This window comes from Poromitra crassiceps (genome assembly GCF_964638095.1).
Source record: "Poromitra crassiceps genome assembly, chromosome: 3".
In the NCBI taxonomy this organism is placed as follows: Eukaryota; Metazoa; Chordata; class Actinopteri; order Beryciformes; family Melamphaidae; genus Poromitra; species Poromitra crassiceps.
In genome coordinates this window covers 44044278-44065079 of record NC_139625.1, presented here as the reverse complement: position 1 = coordinate 44065079, position 20802 = coordinate 44044278, and the positions used below count along the sequence as shown (strand labels likewise).

The window sequence follows — 20802 nt, the reverse complement described above, 5'->3', positions numbered from 1 at the left end:
TAAGCATGACTGGAAACCAATTTGCATTTGAGGATTTACAAGACTCAGTGTTTCCCCTAGATAGAACATTTTTCAGGCCTGGAGGGATTTTGAAACCCGACCGCTGAGGGCCCTCGCTGGCGATGCTAAACTTTTAGCTAACCTGTTCGCATCTATGTTCGCAATGGCATCCCAAGTATCATCATACTATTATGGGATGCGATGCGAACAGTTGTATTATGGGATGTGCCTTTCCCAGACAACGACACACGTTGACACTAGTGCTGCACGATTAATCGAATCGCGATGTCAGCACATGCGATTACATAACCGCAAAAGCGTATGATTCTTTTTAATCTCACACGTCTGTGTGTGTGTGTACCTCCTCTAACTAATGTTACACGTCACGCAGCACACACGTTTCTCTGCCATCACACTGGACATCAACACCAGCAGGAGACTTCTCCCATGCACTCCTGCAAATAACTAATATTATGCACAGCAAGGTTCACAAACATATAACATCTTACCGAGGGAGAAAGAGAACATCCATGATCACTAACAGCTAGCTAATAACTAGGGATGGGCATTTCTAGCAAAAACACTATTCGAAATTCGCTGGCCAAATTCGAATTTAATTCGAAATTCGAAAAAAAAAAAAAAATGTAAAAAAAAAAAAAAAAAAAAAAAAATTTTTTTTTTTGTGAGTGAAATGTTGCATTGTCTCCCCTGATTCTAAGTCTACGGCTTTATTAATTAATATAAAACGCTTCTGCTGTGGATTTTTAGCTCAAACAAGCATTGCACCACTGAAGTAAAGAACATGTTACATGACATTGACATTTTCGAAAATAAAAAACAGTTTTGACAATCATGAGTGGTTCATTAAATATTTAGTAGGCTCAGGTCTGAGTGCCAAAGGGATGCCAAAGTCACCCCCTCTCCCTCTTCATGGGATTTCATCCGCCATTCATTTTTCCATAAACCTTGCTTAAAATGCTTATAAAAATTGTTTTACTTGCTCAAACCAAGCGATTTGACTATACTTAGAATCAGGGGAGACAATGCAACATTTCACTCAATTTTTTTTTTTTTTTTTTTTTTTTTTTTGAATTTCGAATTTCGAATTTCAATAATAAAAGTCGACCTTGATAATAACAACGATTATTCGAAAATTCGAAATTCGATGCCCATCCCTACTAATAACTAGCCCTTCAGAAAAGCATGTGATTAGTGAGAAAGTCGGTAAAATGAGAGAGCTGCAGGTGCTTATGCAGAACTAGTGCACGTTTAAGTGCACAGTGGGTAATGACCCACTGTGATGAAGAATATAGCGAGATTACCGAGGTTGATAGCAGAGAAAACACTGTGCAGCTGCCTGCAGCAGCACCTAGCTAGCCAGTCACATGACGCCTTCAGGGTCCCTAATAAAGTCTGGATCATGGATTATTAAGTGTCTAGATGCACCTTCTTCTTCTTCAGATAGCTTTCCGGCAGACTAGATGCCTTACGGCACATTGCTGCCTCTCACTGGTCGGAAATATTACTGTTTATGGTGTCTGGATGCACGTTACCTCGCCTCTCAAAAAAGAAGTCACGTGAGTGTGGCATTTAAGGCCATCTGTCGCTACAAAAGAAATAATCGGGGTGTATTACTCATTGTATTACTGGACAGACATGTAACTAACTTTGCAGTCTGAGCCATCTTCTGTGTGCTGCCTGTAACACAGTGCTGCAGTTTCTATTTTTCTGGTGTTTATTTTTTAGGCCTACATGTTTGGGACAGGCAAATGTCTCAAACCTACACTGATATCACAGGATGTTGTGAAGAGTACATGGCTATATAATTGGTAAAGTTATAATAAAAAATATATATGCTGTATTCTGTTCTTAAAATGTTTTATTTTTTTGAAAATCGTGCAGCACTAGTTGACACGTTTTGGAACAGCGCCACACGCTGGCACGATGCTCCTTAAAGCAAAATACTTATTGTTTCGAATGATTTGGCATCTTCTATTACTGTCAACACTAGTATTGCTGTATTGTAATAATATGCCATAAAGGTTTATTGAAATTTTGCCCTATTTTTTTTTCGTAAATAAAGAAATCTGGCCTGGCGGGCAACACTGGGTGAAGTAAATGTTGCACCCTTAAAATGAACCGTGCTCCACGCTCATCTTCATTTGACAACTTTTAATAAAATAAAGGCTTGGTTTGTTACAAAGCATTTTCATGTCCGTTCAGCACGCTCGACTTCTTCTTCTACTGTCAGACCTTGTACAGATACACACGTCTCAGAGAATCTCTTAAAGGGACAGTGCTCTATAAATGCAGCTTACTCCAGCAAGATCTAGCACTTATTCTGTAGCTTTGTTAATATATACCTTAAGCAATAAGTATTTCTCAAGTAGAAAATAATAGTATCAATAGTCTGATGTAAATATGAATTCAAAACAATGTCAGTTATGTTATTTTCTAGGATGCAACACCCTCCCCTACTACAAAAGGGTGAAAAACAATTTAACTCTTTTTTTTCATCTTCCATGTAGCACATTCGAGGTATGAGACACTTTTAACCGTTAATGCATCGACTATAACATAAGCAATGAACTGAGTGGCATACGGTTACAGTTATCCTAACACTACTGAGCACATCCCAGACTACAAAAGCACAATTACAGGAAAAATACCAAAATATCTTAACTCCTGTTTCGGTGTATTGACTTACTTATTGGTACATTGGTAGGCCTCCCAAGTCCTCTAAGTCACTTATAGCAACTACCATTACCCCTTGCTTAATACATTAATGCATTATACATGCCATGAGTTGTAGTATTACTGATAATTTGTGTTGAGCTCTAACTTCCGTTACACATTTTCCATTCATCAATATTCTTTTCAGTACTCCATTGTGTTTGATTTTCAATAGTCCCAGGTAGTTAAACCTTACACATGACTACATCACTATAACTGTATTACTCATTAAACGTTCATTCAACAAATCACAAATTCTACTTTCAACTTGACTATAAACTCAAATGTTCTTATATAGCGTCCATGTTATTCTTCAAACTCTATTTATTGTTTCACTGCTGTGTATGTTGGTTGTCCCAATTTATCATAAGTGTAAACAGTTTTTGGTTGGGGTCTCCTCGTGGATCGTCTTGGTCTCTCCACTCCAGGATCATCCTCTGAGGCCTCTGATACATCCTCTTGACTTTCAGAGTCAGAACGTTCCACTTCTAGCTCCAAGTCCTGCTGCATCATTTCCAGCACAGGCTCCTCAGCTTGAGTCTCGTCCTGAGCAGGTTCATTTTCCTCCTGAGTCTGACGATTATCATCCTGGTCAGGTGTCCCAGTCTCAGAGTCCACTCTCGGATGCTGCTCTGCTCTGGCCAACTGCTTAGCTGTAGGTTCAAAGACTTGGGCGTGTGGATTCAGATGTGTGTCCTGTGTCGGTTGAGGTATCCATACATCATACTCGTTCTCGCTGAGACTGTCTGAATCTTCAGCAGGAGTATGAATCAAATTTTTTTCTTTTTGTTTGTTCGTTTTTCTTTGATCTGTTTTCTTTTCTTTCAGTGGTGTAGCATTCTGTCCATCAAGGAGATAAGGGCAAGGCAGCAGCAGATTTCTGTGTAAAACCCTCTCTCGACCTTCTCCATCCAGAGGCTTCACAGCATATACAGGACTGTCAGTTCCTTTTCTTTCTTTAACGACATGTACTTTGTTTTCCCAGTATGCACGGATCTTTCCTGGTCCTCCTCTTTCTGAGAGGTTCCGGATCAGTACATGGTCACCAGGTTCAAGAACTGAGCTCCATGCTCTCTGATTGTAATGTCTCTGTCCTCTTTCTGCTGATTTTCCCATATTCCTTTTTGCGATGTTGTATGCTTCTTGCATTGACTTTTTCCATTTCTCAGCATATCCTGCTCGAGATGTAGTGTTTGTCTCCTCTTCATGTGGAAACATGAGATCGATTGAGAGTGTTGGCTCTCTTCCAAAAAGAAGGAGAAAAGGAGAGAATCCTGTTGATTCATGCACAGTGGAGTTGTATGCATGGACCACTTTGTTTAGAGAGTCCTTCCAATTAGACTTCTGCGTTTCTTCCAGCTTGCGAAGCAGACTTAATAAAGTCCTGTTGAAGCGCTCTGCTGGGTTTGATTGAGGATGATATGGCGTTGTCCTTGAGTGCTGTATACCGCTGTAGCTCTGCAGTTTGCGAAACAACTCATTCTCAAATTCTCTCCCCTGATCATGATGGATTTTAGATGGGAATCCGAATCGTTGAATGAAGTCGTCGAAGATCTTGCGTGCAGCTGTTTTCCCAGACTTATTTGGTGTAGCATAAGCCTGTGCAAACTTCGTGAAGTGGTCTACTATCACAAGGATGTATTCCATACCGCCTTTGCTCTTCTCCAAGTGCAAATAATCAATTGATATCATCTCAAATGGAGCAGATGTTGTGATACTCTGTAAAGGTGTCTTAGTTGTTCGGTTTGGTTTTCTTTGTTTTAAGCAGCGACAGACTTGTTACATAATGTTCCATCTCATCCCTCATTTTAGGCCAAAATAATCTGTCTCGGGCTAAGGAAACCATTCTGTCTGCTCCCAAGTGGCCCATCTCCTCGTGATGCTGTTTGTAGATCACTGGCTTGAGGCTTGCAGGTACCACAAGTTGATTTCGGGAGGTGGTTTTGCGGCGTAGAATTCCATCTTTGTCGAGATGCAAATGAGGCCACTCCCTCAGCAGAGATTTTACTGGTGTCGACTCTTTCATTTTCTCTCTGTGTCGCAGGCGTTCATGCTGCTGCTTAAGTGTGATCACTCTGTTTATCACTTCATCCTCTCTCTGGGCGACTTTGATATCTTCCACTGGGATTTGTTTAACTGTGACGTCACAAGTGCTGATGAGTTCAGAGAGCACATTAACATCGCATGTGATGGCAGAAATCCAGTCAGCATCTCCATTACTCTGGGCTTCCAGTCCTTTCCCTACTCCTGCTAGAACATCTGGGTGACACTCTCCAGTGCATTCTTTCATGATGTCCTCAAACTTTGTAGGTCGACGTGACAGGAAATCCGCATCACGGTTGCATGTTCCAGGTCTGTATTTCAGAGTGAAATGATAATCTGCTAACTCTGACACCCAGCGATGCCCTACAGCATTGAGTTTAGCTGATTTCATCACATATGTTAGCGGGTTATTGTCACTGTATACGGTGAAGTGAGGTGCATGAAAGAGGTAGTGGTGGAATCGCTCTGTCACGGCCCATTTGAGAGCCAAAAATTCCAGCTTTCCAGAATGGAGTCTGTAATTTTTCTCTGTGGGAGTCAGTGTCCGTGATCCATAGCCTATCACTCTTAAGGCTCCTCCCTGCCGCTGATACAGGACAGCCCCGAGGCCTTCTTCAGAAGCATCGGTATGCAATATGAAGGGCTTCTCGAAATCAGGGTATCCCATTACAGGACAGTGCATCAACTATTGTCTCCAACACTCGCTGGTGTACTGCTGTCCACTCCACTGGTTGAGATGGCAGTAGTTGGGAGGAACAGTGTTGCTTGTTTTGTTTTTTCTGGTGTTGCTTGTTTTGTTTTTTTGCAACCACTTTCTTTTTCTCAGTCTTTGGGTGGGACAGTAAATCATAGAGCGGCTTGGCAATTCTTGAGAAATCTGCAATGAATGATCTATAGTAGCCAAGAAAACTGACTAGTGACCTCACTTCTCTGACTATTTTTGGTTTTTCATTTTTCAGAGCTTGGATTACCTCCACCTCCTTCGGGTTCATCTGATATCCTTCCTCTGAAATGACTCGACCGATGTAGCACACCTCTCTCTTGAAGAAATCACACTTTGTGGGTCTGAGTTTGATTCCACAAGCCCTTTGCCTTTGCAGCACTTTTCGCACATTTTCAACATGCATGTCAAAGTTCTTACTAAACACCAAAATGTCATCGAGATAGGGGACACACACCTCATCTCTTAGATCTCCAAGACATCCCTCCATGTACCGCTGAAAAGCAGCCGGGGCATTTGTCAGTCCGAAAGGGATTCTCAGCCACTCATATAATCCCCAGGGCGAGATGAAAGCTGTGCACTCTCTGCTTTCTTCACTGACAAAGCCCTGGTGGTAGGCTTTGCCTTGATCAAGCACTGTGAACCACGAATTTCCTCCAAGATTTTCCAATATCTCTTGAATTCTTGGAATTGGGTGACGGTCAGCTAGTGTTTTCTCATTTAACTGCCTGTAATCCACACACAGTCTTATTGTGTCTTTTTTTCTCACGATTACGATAGGCGATGAGTAGGAGGAGCTTGATTTGTGAATCCATCCATGACTTAATAAATCTTGAATGTGATTTTTCACCTCTTGATACAGATGACGTGGAATGGCATTGTATGTCTTTGTCACTGGGATATCATCCTTAAGGCGTATGACCATCTGCAGATCGGGAATGCATCCAGTATCCCAGTCATCTTTAGCAAAGACATCACACTCTTCTCTTAACATCTGTCTCACCTTCTCCTGCTGATCCACTGTTAAGTGTGAGAGATCGACTGGTGGATCCCAGTATGCTTTCTCAAGAGTGTCTCTCTCGTGCTCATTCACTATATTTGTGTGATTTTCCTTCACTTCCACTTTGTTTGAGTTAACAGTTTCATTCTTTTGACTGGCTTGAGTTGTGTCTTTTTCCACACAGGGGAGAATGGCTTCCACCTCATATAACCAGCCTATTACAGTTCGGTTTTGGAGTCTGATATTAGTCTCTATTATTCTCCACTGTCACTGTTATCATAACATTGTCCTCAGTGGGGAGCTGCACAAGTTGGTGATTCACGTCTAATCCAGTAGGCCATGGTGTGTTCTCATTTGGTTCCAAGATTGCATAGTCACCTTGCAGCACTTTCTTATTCAGTCTACCACAATTCACTTTTTTATGCCTCCGCCGGCGAAGCCAGGCCGAAGGCATTATGGATCCGGGTTGTCCGTCCGTACGGCCGTACGGATGTCCGTACGGATGTCCGTCCGTACGGATGTCCGTCCGTACGGATGTTTGTTAACGCCATATCTGAGGAACGCCTTGACGGAATTTCATCAGATTCGCCTTAAACATTCACTTAGGCTCAAGGATGATCTGATTAGATTTTGGTGGTCAAAGGTCAAGGTCACTGTGACCTCTCGAACGCCATTTTCAAGCTTGTTAACGCCATATCTGAGGAACGCCTGGACGGAATTTCATCAGATTCGCCTTAAACATTCACTTAGGCTCAAGGATGATCTGATTAGATTTTGGTGGTCAAAGGTCAAAGGTCAAGGTCACTGTGACCTCTCGAACGCCATTTTCAAGCTTGTTAACGCGATATCTGACGAACGCCTGGACGGAATTTCATCAGATTCGCCTTAAACATTCACTTAGGCTCAAGGATGATCTGATTAGATTTTGGTGGTCAAAGGTCAAAGGTCAAGGTCACTGTGACCTCTCGAACGCCATTTTCAAGCTTGTTAACGCGATATCTGAGGAACGCCTGGACGGAATTTCATCAGATTCGCCTTAAACATTCACTTAGGCTCAAGGATGATCTGATTAGATTTTGGTGGTCAAAGGTCAAAGGTCAAGGTCACTGTGACCTCTCGAACGCCATTTTCAAGCTTGTTAACGCGATATCTGAGGAACGCCTGGACGGAATTTCATCAGATTCGCCTTAAACATTCACTTAGGCTCAAGGATGATCTGATTAGATTTTGGTGGTCAAAGGTCAAAGGTCAAGGTCACTGTGACCTCTCGAACGCCATTTTCAAGCTTGTTAACGCCATATCTGAGGAACGCCTGGACGGAATTTCATCAGATTCGCCTTAAACATTCACTTAGGCTCAAGGATGATCTGATTAGATTTTGGTGGTCAAAGGTCAAAGGTCAAGGTCACTGTGACCTCTCAAACGCCATTTTCAAGCTTGTTAACGCGATATCTGACGAACGCCTGGACGGAATTTCATCAGATTCGCCTTAAACATTCCCTTAGGCTCAAGGATGATCTGATTAGATTTTCGTGGTCAAAGGTCAAAGGTCAAGGTCACTGTGACCTCTCGAACGCCATTTTCAAGCTTGTTAACGCGATATCTGAGGAACGCCTGGACGGAATTTCATCAGATTCGCCTTAAACATTCACTTAGGCTCAAGGATGAACTGATTCCATTCTGGTTATCAAAGGTCAAAGGTCAAGGTCACAGTGACCTAACAAATGCCATTTTCAAGCTCGGTAACGCCATATCTCAGTAACACCTTGACTAAATTTCTTCACATTTGGCTCAAATATCCAATTCTGCACAGAAACGCCTTGATGCAATTTCTTCCAATTTGGCTCCATCATCCACTTGGACTCAAGAATGAACTAATGGCGGAGGCATAAGTCCGCGTTGCGGTCGTTCTAGTTTGTGCTATGTTTTGGGATGATGACATCCTGTCTTCCTAGTCATGCCATTTGGGTTTCTGAGTTACCTTTTTGCTTGTTTAAAACAGAATACACAGCTCTTGCCTTTTTAGGTCCTATATCTAGTGCTGAGCCAAGGCTATGGACAAATCTGCTCCTTACTGTCCTGTCTGGAGGTGTATCAGTGTGGGCTAACTCCTCAATAACATTGAAACCAATTATTGGTCTTTCAAGTGGGTGAGTGCTTACTAGCAAAGGCACAGTTAATTCACTGTCTCTGTTTTCTGCTAAGTTAAACTCCACCTGTATCCAGCCTTCATAAGGAATTTTTGTTCCATTTGCAGCAGAAAGATCCAGCACACCTTCATCAAAGAGTTCTTGTACTGGCCTAATCTTAGCTTCTGGGAGGTGTTTGTTTTTCCAGTTAAGGTTAACAATTGACACTTGCAATCCTGTGTCCCAGAGTACTGTACTCTTTACTCCTCCCAGATTGCACTGGACAAGGCTGCGGCGTCCAACTAGTTTAGCTGTCTTCTCCTGTTTTTTTTACATTATATTTTTATCAGTCAACACTGCAGTGTGCTTTGTTTTAGTGAGGGAGACTTCGATTTTACAGGTGTTGGCTGTGAGGTTTTGTTTCCTTCGGCAACCAACTGCCCAATGTTCATTGCTGCCACATTTGAAGCAATGTGTGCATCTTCCCTCTGGGTTTGACTTTTCGCATTCTTGACATTTCCTAGGTTGGCGTTTAGCTCCACCAAAGTCTTTCTGCTTGTCTCTACTCTGTTTTGCTTCCCCCCTATTTGCGCCTCCTCTACTGAGGCTAGCAACATGTGTAGTGAGGTTCTGTAGAGCTTCACAGATTACTTTATTACCAGCATCAAGCTTCTCAAGTATAGGATTAGGTTTAGCTGTATGGCCCTTTACCTTCTGGAGTCCACTAGCTTGCTCAGCATCAAGACTATTATCATCCTGGACTGCAGCTACTTTAACTGTTTTAGCTTTAGCTACAGATAACAGCTTACTTTTTCGCTCCAGCTCCAAGCTATAGGCTATGCTGATTTTCTCCAGTAAGATTTCATCACTGATGCTAGCGTCTTGTAGGTAAGGCTTAATATCTGCCCTCACAGCATCATCTTGTAATCCTGTCATTACTGTCTGTAAGAACTGAGTCTGTATGAGCTCAGGGTTATACTTCAGACCTGCCTTAGCTCTGTCAGATGCAAAGAAAACTTTCTGTCTGAGGTCCATTGTACGCACTAGAAACTGGACAGGGGTTTCTTTTAGCTCTTGGACTGCACGGGTTAAAGCATGATAAAGCTCAGTAGCATCTTTTTCTATGAAATGGGTTCTCAGGACTTGTCTCAAGGAACTCAGTGTCAGCTCAGACCTACTTTCTAGGTAACTTTTCAATTTAACCTCTGGTGCAATGGGCTGGATGACAGCTTTGACTATTTCACCTTCCTCATAGCCTTTTTTTAGTCCTCGTTCAATTTGTCTTTCAAGGCTGTTAAAATTCAGTTTATCTTTTTGACCAACTTCACCTATTTGACCCATAATCCTGAAATCTTTTCGGTACACTGGATGAAGATTCACGTGTCTTCTGACTTGAGCTGGCTCTCTCTCTCCCTCTGATGCATCATCTGACCTCACTGGTGAAAAAGCTATAGTGGATGTAGTGCCTCCTGTTCCCTGGAGATGCCGCTCGACCCCTCCCTCTGGATCCTCCTGTTGCACTTTCTCTCCACTGCTTTTTATCGCCATCTTCATCAAGCCATCAATGCATTCATTAGTAGCCAAAAGCACAGAAAGTCCTTGATCTTCCAGAGTGGTTACATCCTCACTTTCCAGATGTTGTGAGATAGCCCGTCTTAGTAATCGGCATGAAGACTGAACCTCAGTGGTTGGTTTAAGTCCCAATTCTTCACATAAACCATTTAGGTCTTCAAGTTGTAAAGTCACGAGTTTACCTTCAATATCAGTCATTAATGATTCCCACTCTTTATCCATGACGTCCATTTTGTGGTTATTGTTCGTCAAAAATTACTCACATCCCTCGGTGAAAAGAAGTAAATCCACAGTGTCTTTTTCAGTTCGTCATAAACTGTAGACAGGGCTCCGTCTTGTCTTGCCTCGCGACGCTGTCTTGCTCCGACGTTCCAAGCTAACGTAGCAAGCTAACGAGCTAGCATACCATCGCTAACAAGCTAGCATCGCCGCTCGTCTTTTGTGGCTGTGTAACTGCAGTCTTCGGCTGAATCAGCTTATTCCTCTTTGTGGACCGGGCGGAAACACCAATTATGTTGCACCCTTAAAATGAACCGTGCTCCACGCTCATCTTCATTTGACAACTTTTAATAAAATAAAGACTTGGTTTGTTACAAAGCATTTTCATGTCCGTTCAGCACGCTCGACTTCTTCTTCTACTGTCAGACCTTGTACAGACACACACGTCTCAGAGAATCTCTTAAAGGGACAGTGCTCTATAAATGCAGCTTACTCCAGCAAGATCTAGCACTTATTCTGTAGCTTTGTTAATATATACCTTAACTCATTCACCGCCAAAGACGTCTTTGACGTGTTATCAGGAATAGCCATCCACGCCAAAGACGTGTTTGACGTGTTTTTGTTTTTATTTGTGCAGCGCGTAGTTCAAACACTTCCCCAGCCTGTGACATGTTATCAGGTCCCTAGCCACAAAGACAAGCCGACAACACGCGATCAAACACATACCGCAGCTGTTGTTTTGAAATGAGCAGGAGGAAAAACAGAAAACAGAGAAACGCGCTTCCTTGTGAAGTTGTGCAGAGAGGAGAAACGCCATTGAAACGCCCCTCGGCGCGCTGCACGAGCTGGTCGGCTTGTTGCAGGGCAACGGACATCGATCGTTCGCGGTAGTCAAACCCGTGACCAACCTGATCGATCCTGGTCCCTCGACCCCGTTCCTGTGTCCCAGCCCGAAAGAGACGAGACGGAGTCACAACTGTGTGAGTTGGAGGAGAACAGCAGCCTCGCCACAGAAATGGCTTTCACACAGAGCGAAGCAGCACGGCCACTTTCCTGTCGAGGGCGAGGAAGACTGGATTCCAATGCGACAGGACCCGGATGATCTCACGGTAAGGAGTGTGTGTGTGTGTGTGTGTGTGTGTGTGTGTGTGTGTGTGTGTGTGTGTGTGTGTGTGTGTGTGTGTGTGTGTGTGTGTGTGTGTGTGTGTGTGTGTGTGTGTGTGTGAGTGTGAGAGAGTGTGTGTGTGTGAGTGAGAGAGACTACACTGATCTCTGCATTCTATTCTATGATCACACTCACTCACACTGAGTAAACTGTATTGTTGAATGTAAAAAAAAAAGCACTTCATGTATATATATTTGTCACACAGAGTTCTTTAAAATACCAGCAATTAAAATGGTTCCACTGTTAAAAAGGTGAGACAATGACAAATAGGGAAGTTTGAATGGTTTAATAATTAAAAGTGTACCCAGGTCAATACAAAGAATAAACAATCAATTCCTAAAAGTCCAGATAAAATCTAATCAAAAATGTCAGAGGAGGAGAAGGCTCTGCTGGGGTGCTGTGGTGGGTCCAATGTCCTATTCCCTGGCGTCCCGTCACAGCACTCTGTCACAGCACTCTGGCCCGGCCCTTGGTTGGCTGTAGAGCTGCTTCCCGTCCGTGGCGACTCGTCCGGCTGCGTCTGGTCAGGCTGTGAAAGAATAAATTATGCCCTCAGTCTGGATTTGTGTAGGGGTTAGCTCACACACACACAAGGCTTGGGTTCAGCTGATCACGTTCCTTTACTTAGCTGATCAAGCGCGTTGAACCAAGCCTTTCCGCCTCCGCGTCTCGTCTGGCGCTGTGTGTGGTCCAGGTCTGGTTCACCCACGTCGGTCCGTTCCAGCCACTCCTGCCTCGATCGATTTGCTCTGTCTGTGTCGCCTCGCTCCTCTGTTGTTCTCTCTCTCCTGTACACCTGTCTCAAATCATTTAAAAGCACATCTCCAAACACCTTGTCTCCTTGTTAGCCAATCCAAATGTTTGAGGCTGTAAGGGGGTGTGGTCAAGTTCATGTTCACAGCTGTTCCCGTTTAATGATCCATCAAGTCAATCATGCAATTGACACACCAAACTCATGCAATAGTCAAATGAGAATGCATGACTAAAACCACACAGCACACAATAAAAAGCAAACAAATATCATTGATAGATACTGAACCATGCTGGAGAATGATAAAAGCCACACAATAAAATAAAAGGCATATAAAATATAAGGATCATAGAACAGAGGATGTACCACTGTGACATTTCCCCCCACCTTTAACAATGGTCGTCCCGACCATTTACTGATACCTGGCCGGGGGCAACCCAAGGTTAGTTCGCTGTGAGCGACGTACAGCAGAGTGCTCAGGCTCCATGAGGGCTACGGGTCCTTGTGGAGGCTCTGGAGGCTCAGGTGGTTCGGCCTGGGCCATTGTCTGTGCTGCTGGCTGCTGGATAGAGCTTGTGATCAGTCCAGGAAGCCACCAAGTGGGAGGGGGCAACTGGTTTGGCTGGTCCGTGACAGGGGGTTCTAGACCTTCCGTCTGCTCTCTGCTTTCCTGTAACACATTTAATGGGCACGGTCGGAGGTTATTACGATGTACTGTGCGTGTTGGTGCTTCCTTACCCTCTGGCCGAAGGACATAAACTGGGTGTCCCTCTGGCAGCTGGGAGACCACCACAAACGGTTCCGGTGTCCACCTCGGAGTCAACTTCCCTCTGGCCCTCCTCCGGAAGTTGCGAATAAGCACCCGCTCCCCTGGAAGCAAAGCTGCCACTTTAGCTCGTTTGTTGTAACGGGCCTGGTCTCGTTCTTGTCTGTGCTGGGACTGTACCTTTGCTGTCTGGTAACTCAGGGCCTTTTGGTGCTGCTTTACCCAGCCTTGTAGAGTGTGGGACTCTACCGTAGGGCTCAGGCCAGTTGCCCAGTCCACCGGTAGTCTGGCATGCCTCCCAAACACCACGTAGTGTGGAGTCATCCCCGTCGTGCTGTGAGTGGTGTTGTTGTAGGCCTGGAGGAGGGCCGGCAGCTGGTTTGGCCATTGCGCCTGCTCTATCTCTGTCAGGGAACCCAGCAGCCTCAGAAGGGTTTGGTTGAACCTCTCACAGGCCCCGTTTCCCTGCGGGTGATAGGCGGTCGTGCGGCTCTTTTGACAGCCGTAGAGCTGGCAAAGCTCACTCATCAGTGATGATTCGAAGGCAGCCCCCCGGTCTGTCAGAATACGCTCGGGGCAGCCAAATGTCTGGATGAGACTGCTATACAGGGCTCGGGCCGTCGTATTCGCCAACTGGTCCCTGGTAGGTACTGCAAGAGCATACTTCGAAAATAAGTCAGTCATCACCAATATGTAAGGGTGCCGGTCATCTGGGCATCCCAGAGAGAGGTAGTCCACTCCAACAACTTCAAATGGATATGAAGTAGATATGGGTAATAAAGGGGCTCTCACCTCCGGTCCGGCCTTGGCACACACGCACTGTAAGCAGGCTTCAGTCCAATCCTTTATATCCTGGGTCATCCGGGGCCAGTAACAGCGCTGTCGCAGGGCTGCCAGAGTTCTTTCGCCACTAGGATGTCCCATCCCCTCATGGTACGTCCTCCACACACCCTTGGCTTCCTGCTTGGGGACAACCACCTGGAATGCCTCGAGCCCAGTGCCTGTCTCACCACACAATCTCCCCAGTACACCATTTTGCAGTACAATATGTTCCCATTCTCTCAGCAGTTGTTTCATGTAAGATGAAGAATCACATACCTCAGGCCGAGGTAGTTGCTGTTCCTTCCACCGGCGTATCTGGGAAAGCTCTGGGTCTCTGCTCTGGCGTTCCTCCCACGTTCCATCTCCTTCGGCCATGACCCAGTCAGCATGCACAGGCACATTTTCCCCTTCCCGCTCCGGCAACCTGGACAAAGCGTCAGCATTCTTGTTTTGTTTACCTGGGCGGTATTTGATGGTGTACTGGAAGTTTGCCAGTTGGGCCGCCCATCGTTGTTCCACTGCTCCAAGCCGTGCCGTGTCAAGGTGCACCAAAGGATTATTGTCTGTGAATATAGTGAACTCTGCCCCATAGAGATAGTTTTTAAACTTCAATGTGACTGCCCAGTGCAGGGCCAGCAGTTCCAGCTTAAAGGAGCTGTAGTTCTGGTCGTTGCGTTCTGCTGGGTCTAGGCTGCGGCTGGCGTAAGCGATCACTCGCTCTTTGTCTCCTTGTACTTGAGCCAACACTGCTCCCAGGCCATCAAAACTGGCATCTGTATACAGCCTGAAAGGTAGAGAAAAATCAGCGTATGCCAGGACAGGTGCATTCAACAGGGCTGTCTTTAAAGTATCAAAAGCTTGCTGGCACTCGGGGGACCAGCAAATGAGAGTAGTCTTTCTTTCTGAGGTAGCGGTGCCATGTGTCAATGCATTCAATGGTCTTGCGATCTTAGAAAAGTCATTTATGAAACGGCGGTAATAGCCAGCAAAGCCAAGAAAAGATTTTACCTGCTTCACTGTCTGAGGTACTGACCAGTCCCTTACCGCCGCAGTGTTGGCTGGATCTGTAGCCACCCCTTTTTCACTGATGACATGTCCCAGATATGTTACTTCTCGCTGGAACAGGTGGCACTTTTTAGGCTGCAACTTCAGTCCATGATGATGGAGGCGCTGGAACACCTCTTCCAAGTGGCGCACATGACTGTCAAAATCAAGGGAAAACACCACCACATCATCCAGATAAATCAACAGTGTGTCATTTACCAGGTTTCCCAAGCAGCGCTGCATCAGCCTTTGAAACGTGGCGGGGGCGTTGCACAAGCCGAATGGCATCCGTTCAAATTCGTACAAGCCGAAAGGTGTTGTAAAGGCCGTCTTCTCTCTGTCAGATGGCTCCATTTCTACCTGCCAATAGCCGCTAGCCAAGTCCAGTGTGGAGTACCATTTAGCAGCTTTGAGTCCAGTCAATGACTCCTCAATGCGGGGTAGGGGGTAGGCGTCCTTATGGGTGAGCGCGTTCAACTTCCTGTAGTCGACGCAGAACCTCCAGCTCCCATCTTTCTTCTTAACAAGCACAATGGGAGCTGCCCAAGGGCTTGCACTGTCCCTCACCACCCCACTGTCCAGCATGTTCTGCAGCAAAGTTTGTAGTTCTGCATACAGACTTGGCGGGACAGGTCGGTACCTTTCACGACTTGGGGGAGCCGAACCAGTTGGTATCTGGTGCTTCACAACACCAGTACAGCCGAAGTCTTCATCGTGGCTGGAAAACACCTTTGTCCACCTCTGTAGCAGGTTGATCATCTCCCCCTCTGGTTCTGAAGTCAGCCCGTCTCCCTGCAAGGACAACACAGGATGTGGATCAACACCACTGCCTCCCTCTGTGACTCCCACCCGCCTTACCGCTACCTCCACAACGTCTGGTGCCACGCTCTGGAGGACCAGCTCTTGTTCTCCCTTTATGTCGGCCATGGCCACCTCAGTTACTTGGGCCAATGGCTGGCGCTGAGGGACCTCCACTGGGTAGGGGTTGGGGTTACAGACCTTGCAAGGCACTCTTCCTCCATGTAGCCTGGCCAGGGTCCGCCCCACACACCACTCTGCGTCGCTGTCAGGGAGAGGCTCTATAATCAAATTACAAGATGGATTAGCTGCACCTTCAGATACCTGTGTCCACAGAATCATCTCCGATTCAGGTGGAATGATGACTGGTTGTTGTCGTGGTAATTTGGCTATGCCCTCATAAGGTGGGAGAGGACCTCTGGTGGTGACCCACTGGCATTCAGCAAATGCTTGAGCCCAGAGCTGTCATGCGGCAGGGGGCATGGTGGTCTTGAATGCTGACAGCCCTGGGTGATGTCCCTGAGTGAGACCAGTCCATACAGGTTTAATAATGTTCATGCCCAGTATTCCCTTATCCGGTCCCAAGCATTCGTCATTAACAATTATCACTCCTTTGCCAGGAACATGAACACTTCCTACCATACAGTCAACCAGAGTGTAACCCACGTAGGGGATTTCCAGGCCATTAGCAGCACGCAGAGTCAGCCAGGGGACAGCATCGGCACTGGTTACGCCGGTTCCTTCTAGGTACTTCCTGAACAAGCTTCGGCTCAGCAACGTGACTTGCGATCCTGTATCAAGCACAAAAGGTATAGAACATCCATTCATTTTAACAACAACATCAGGGCACTCACCAATCAAGGCCGACTGGTGCTGTGGTTTGGGCTCTTTGTCTTTGTTGACTGCCCCCACCGCTCTGCCCTCAGCCGTAGGGGAAGTCAAAAATCCTGTGGCCTTGATGTCCGCCGGGGGCACCAGCGTTGAACATGGCCGGCTGCACCACAACTCTGGCAGATGGGTCTGCCCTGTGCATCCCACTGGTAATTTGGTGCCCTGATGCCTGGTTGCTGTCGTCTCCCCTGAGGGGTGCGTGCTGCGGCCGTATGATTGTCCATTGGTGGATTTCTAGGGGTTGGAAGTGCTTCCAGACTGGAGAGTTGAGTCTTCATTTCCTCCATTAAATTAGCCGACAGGGCTTTCATCTGTTCCCTGATTTCCTTCCTCATTTCTCCCATCAGCTCCTGCTGAAGTTCGGCCTGTATCTGGCCCTTTATTTGTTCCAGGTTTACTGCTGTGTTCCGTGGGGCTGGAACAGCAACCCTCTGAGACAAGATGGCGTCATCCCCATCTTGCAGCTCCTGTTCTAGGGCCCGCGCTTCTCTGCAGGTGGCGGCAAAAGTTGTGCGCTCGTTCCGCCGCATCTGCCGAAACAATTCTTGCTTTATGGGTCCTGCTTGTAGTCCAGTAATCAGCTGGTGGAGCAGCAGCTCATCACGGTCTTCAGTCCCATCTCCATCTTGCTCTTGCCATCTGAAAAACAGCTCCCGCAATCTGAGTATAAAAGCACTCACACTTTCATCTGCCCGTTGTTTACAATTATGAAAACTACCACGTAGTTGTGCTTTGGTGGCTGGTTTGGCATATAGTGTTTGTAAAATGTCCAATACTTGCTGTCCAGTTCTCTTTTCATCTGGGCTGACCAGCTGTAGCTCACGCTTAGCTTCTCCCTCTAGGGCTCCCAACACAAAATCAGCTTGTTGCTGTTCATTCAGTCCTTGTGCCCTCAGCATGGCCTCCACCTGAGCCCTCCATTCTACAAATTTAGCTTTTTCACCATCAAATTTAGGAATCCAAGCAGCCCCCATAAACCATGGCATGACAAACTGTGCCGCTACAGGCGTGTTAGGACTACTCCCGTCAACACTCATTTTTTTAACAGTGGAGCTGGTATCCTGCCGACTAACGCCAAAATAGATGTCACACAGAGTTCTTTAAAATACCAGCAATTAAAATGGTTCCACTGTTAAAAAGGTGAGACAATGACAAATAGGGAAGTTTGAATGGTTTAATAATTAAAAGTGTACCCAGGTCAATACAAAGAATAAACAATCAATTCCTGAAAGTCCAGATAAAATCTAATCAAAAATGTCAGAGGAGGAGAAGGCTCTGCTGGGGTGCTGTGGTGGGTCCAATGTCCTATTCCCTGGCGTCCCGTCACAGCACTCTGTCACAGCACTCTGGCCCGGCCCTTGGTTGGCTGTAGAGCTGCTTCCCGTCCGTGGCGACTCGTCCGGCTGCGTCTGGTCAGGCTGTGAAAGAATAAATTATGCCCTCAGTCTGGATTTGTGTAGGGGTTAGCTCACACACACACAAGGCTTGGGTTCAGCTGATCACGTTCCTTTACTTAGCTGATCAAGCGCGTTGAACCAAGCCTTTCCGCCTCCGCGTCTCGTCTGGCGCTGTGTGTGGTCCAGGTCTGGTTCACCCACGTCGGTCCGTTCCAGCCACTCCTGCCTCGATCGATTTGCTCTGTCTGTGTCGCCTCGCTCCTCTGTTGTTCTCTCTCTCCTGTACACCTGTCTCAAATCATTTAAAAGCACATCTCCAAACACCTTGTCTCCTTGTTAGCCAATCCAAATGTTTGAGGCTGTAAGGGGGTGTGGTCAAGTTCATGTTCACAGCTGTTCCCGTTTAATGATCCATCAAGTCAATCATGCAATTGACACACCAAACTCATGCAATAGTCAAATGAGAATGCATGACTAAAACCACACAGCACACAATAAAAAGCAAACAAATATCATTGATAGATACTGAACCATGCTGGAGAATGATAAAAGCCACACAATAAAATAAAAGGCATATAAAATATAAGGATCATAGAACAGAGGATGTACCACTGTGACATATATATATATATATATATTTTTTTTTTCATTTGTGTCATAACGAATAATATTTACATGTCTGATGTCAATACAGTTCAAAATAAAATAATTGAGAGCGAGTTCTGCCTGAGATTGTGTGATTTACAAAAATGCCATTTTCTGCAATTTATCTTCTCAGAGAGACCTTTTTGGTGAAAACAGGGTGTATATAAATGGCTATAAGTAGAGTACAGAACATGCTAAAAGCTCACTTTTTTTCCCTGGTGAACCCAGAGACGTACATCTTCATTTTGAGGTATTGCAAATCACTTTGGTGCTAATAGATAATTTACTGTGGGTCTTGAAAGATGACCAACAATTATGAAAATCTTTGGCCTGTGCTAAATATTGGCAGTCCTAAACTGGCCATGAATGAGTTAAGCAATAAGTATTTCTCAAGTAGAAAATAATAGTATCAATAGTCTGATGTAAATATGAATTCAAAACAATGTCAGTTATGTTATTTTCTAGGATGCAACATAAACATCAAAAGATGCTTCGCTACAAGCAGAAACCGCAGGACCACCGCGAGGACAACACACCACAGCCCCTGCGGACCCCGCCTGCAAAGCACCCCCGACGTTCACTTCACATCAAAGATGCAAACTGCGAGCTCTAGTCAGCCACACCCATCTTGCACCCCCTCTTCTTGTGCTCTGAGCAGGTTGAGCAAAGAGGTCCAGGGCACTGTGGTTTGACTCCTGACCCCGATCCTCCGCCGACTAACAAGCAGTACTAATAAATCTCTGGGTAGTATCAGGTGCTTTGCGTTGCTGTAGCTGCTCTTTGCACTTGGTCTTGTACTTGTAGCTAGCTTGTGCAGTGCCTCGGGGTGCCAGCCCTAACACTGTTGCGTGCCGTCTTTCCGAGCTGTCATCCGTTCTTTCACGGATGTCCGTGGGTCTTCCCCCACCGCCAATGGGCCTTTCCCCATGGTCACGAAATTACAGGTGAAGTAAACATCAAAAGATGCTCCGCTACAACCAGAAACCGCAGGACCACCGCAAGGAGAACACACCGCAGCCTCCGCGGACCCCGCCCGCAGCAAAGCACCCCTGACGTTCACTTCACATCAAAGATGCCTCGCCACAAGCAGAAACCGCAGGAGCCACGACATGCCGCCCCCACGGCGGTATTCCTTGGTGAGAGTGTGGCCAGAGCACTCACACCGTTGGAAACCCTTCTACATCCTCAGCAGGTATCTCAGGGTCACCAGCGTTTCACCCCCCAGCCTGTACGCCTCGCCTGAGTGGGGCTGCGAAGATTAATCTTCGCCTGTAGAAGGGCTCCAACTGCGAGCTTTAGTCAGCCACACCCATCTTGCACCCCCTCTTCTTGTGCTCTGAGCAGGTTGAGCAAAGAGGTCCAGGGCACTGTGGTTTGACTCCTGACCCCGGTCCTCCGCCGACTAACGAGCAGAATATGTGAACATCTTTGTGAATCATTGGCCCAAATTTTTGAAATAATTTGTTCTTGAAAAGTGCTTGAAATCTATCATGACAAAAGAGTGGCAACCCTGTACGTAATCCTCTAGTCTAGTCTATTGATAGGCATACTATGGGCAGAAGTTGTGAGGTTTTCTTTTATGTTTACATGTCATTCTCTCTCAAACACACACACACACAGACTCACTCTTGTCATTAACTCTCTGCCACCGTCTCTGTCCAGGTTCAAAGACGACCAGCAGACCGCGTCTCCCAGATGCCTCAGCGGCGGCGGCAATGCGCCCGTGCCTTACTTCCTGAAACTGCTGATGCAGCAGATCCAGAGGTCGTCGCTGTTTGAGGGTCCGGACGAGTCGAAAAACCTGGCTCTGGACTCCCAGGGTAAAACAAAATGATAAAATGCTGTTTTAGCTTGTAAAATTGTAAGGGTAGTTTGAAACAAAAAAGGAGTAGCTGTGCGCACATCCAAACCGTAGTAGGCCCAGGTGCAGGACAAAAGTGTGATATATAAATGAAAAGATGGAATGTCCGCACACTGGTTGATGTTCCCAGGTTTATTTCAACCCTTTCAATAAATACAACGTTTCGACCGTATTTGATTTCTTTTTCTTGTCATTATTTTGCTATTGTTTATCATTATGCTTTGCACCTTTTTTCGTCTATTTGT

The 20802-nt window shown here is 45.9% G+C and overlaps 1 protein-coding gene across 1 annotated transcript in view; it reads left to right on the top strand.

The window, feature by feature from the left end:
- g2e3 (G2/M-phase specific E3 ubiquitin protein ligase) overlaps positions 1-20802 on the top strand; it is a gene marked incomplete at its 3' end in the record, with an annotated part of 78167 nt that overhangs the window by 34910 nt on the left and 22455 nt on the right. The window contains exon 13 of the mRNA XM_083633034.1: positions 20359-20516. Coding sequence (XP_083489160.1) covers positions 20359-20516 — 158 coding nt within the window. The remainder of the gene's footprint in view (positions 1-20358; positions 20517-20802) is intronic.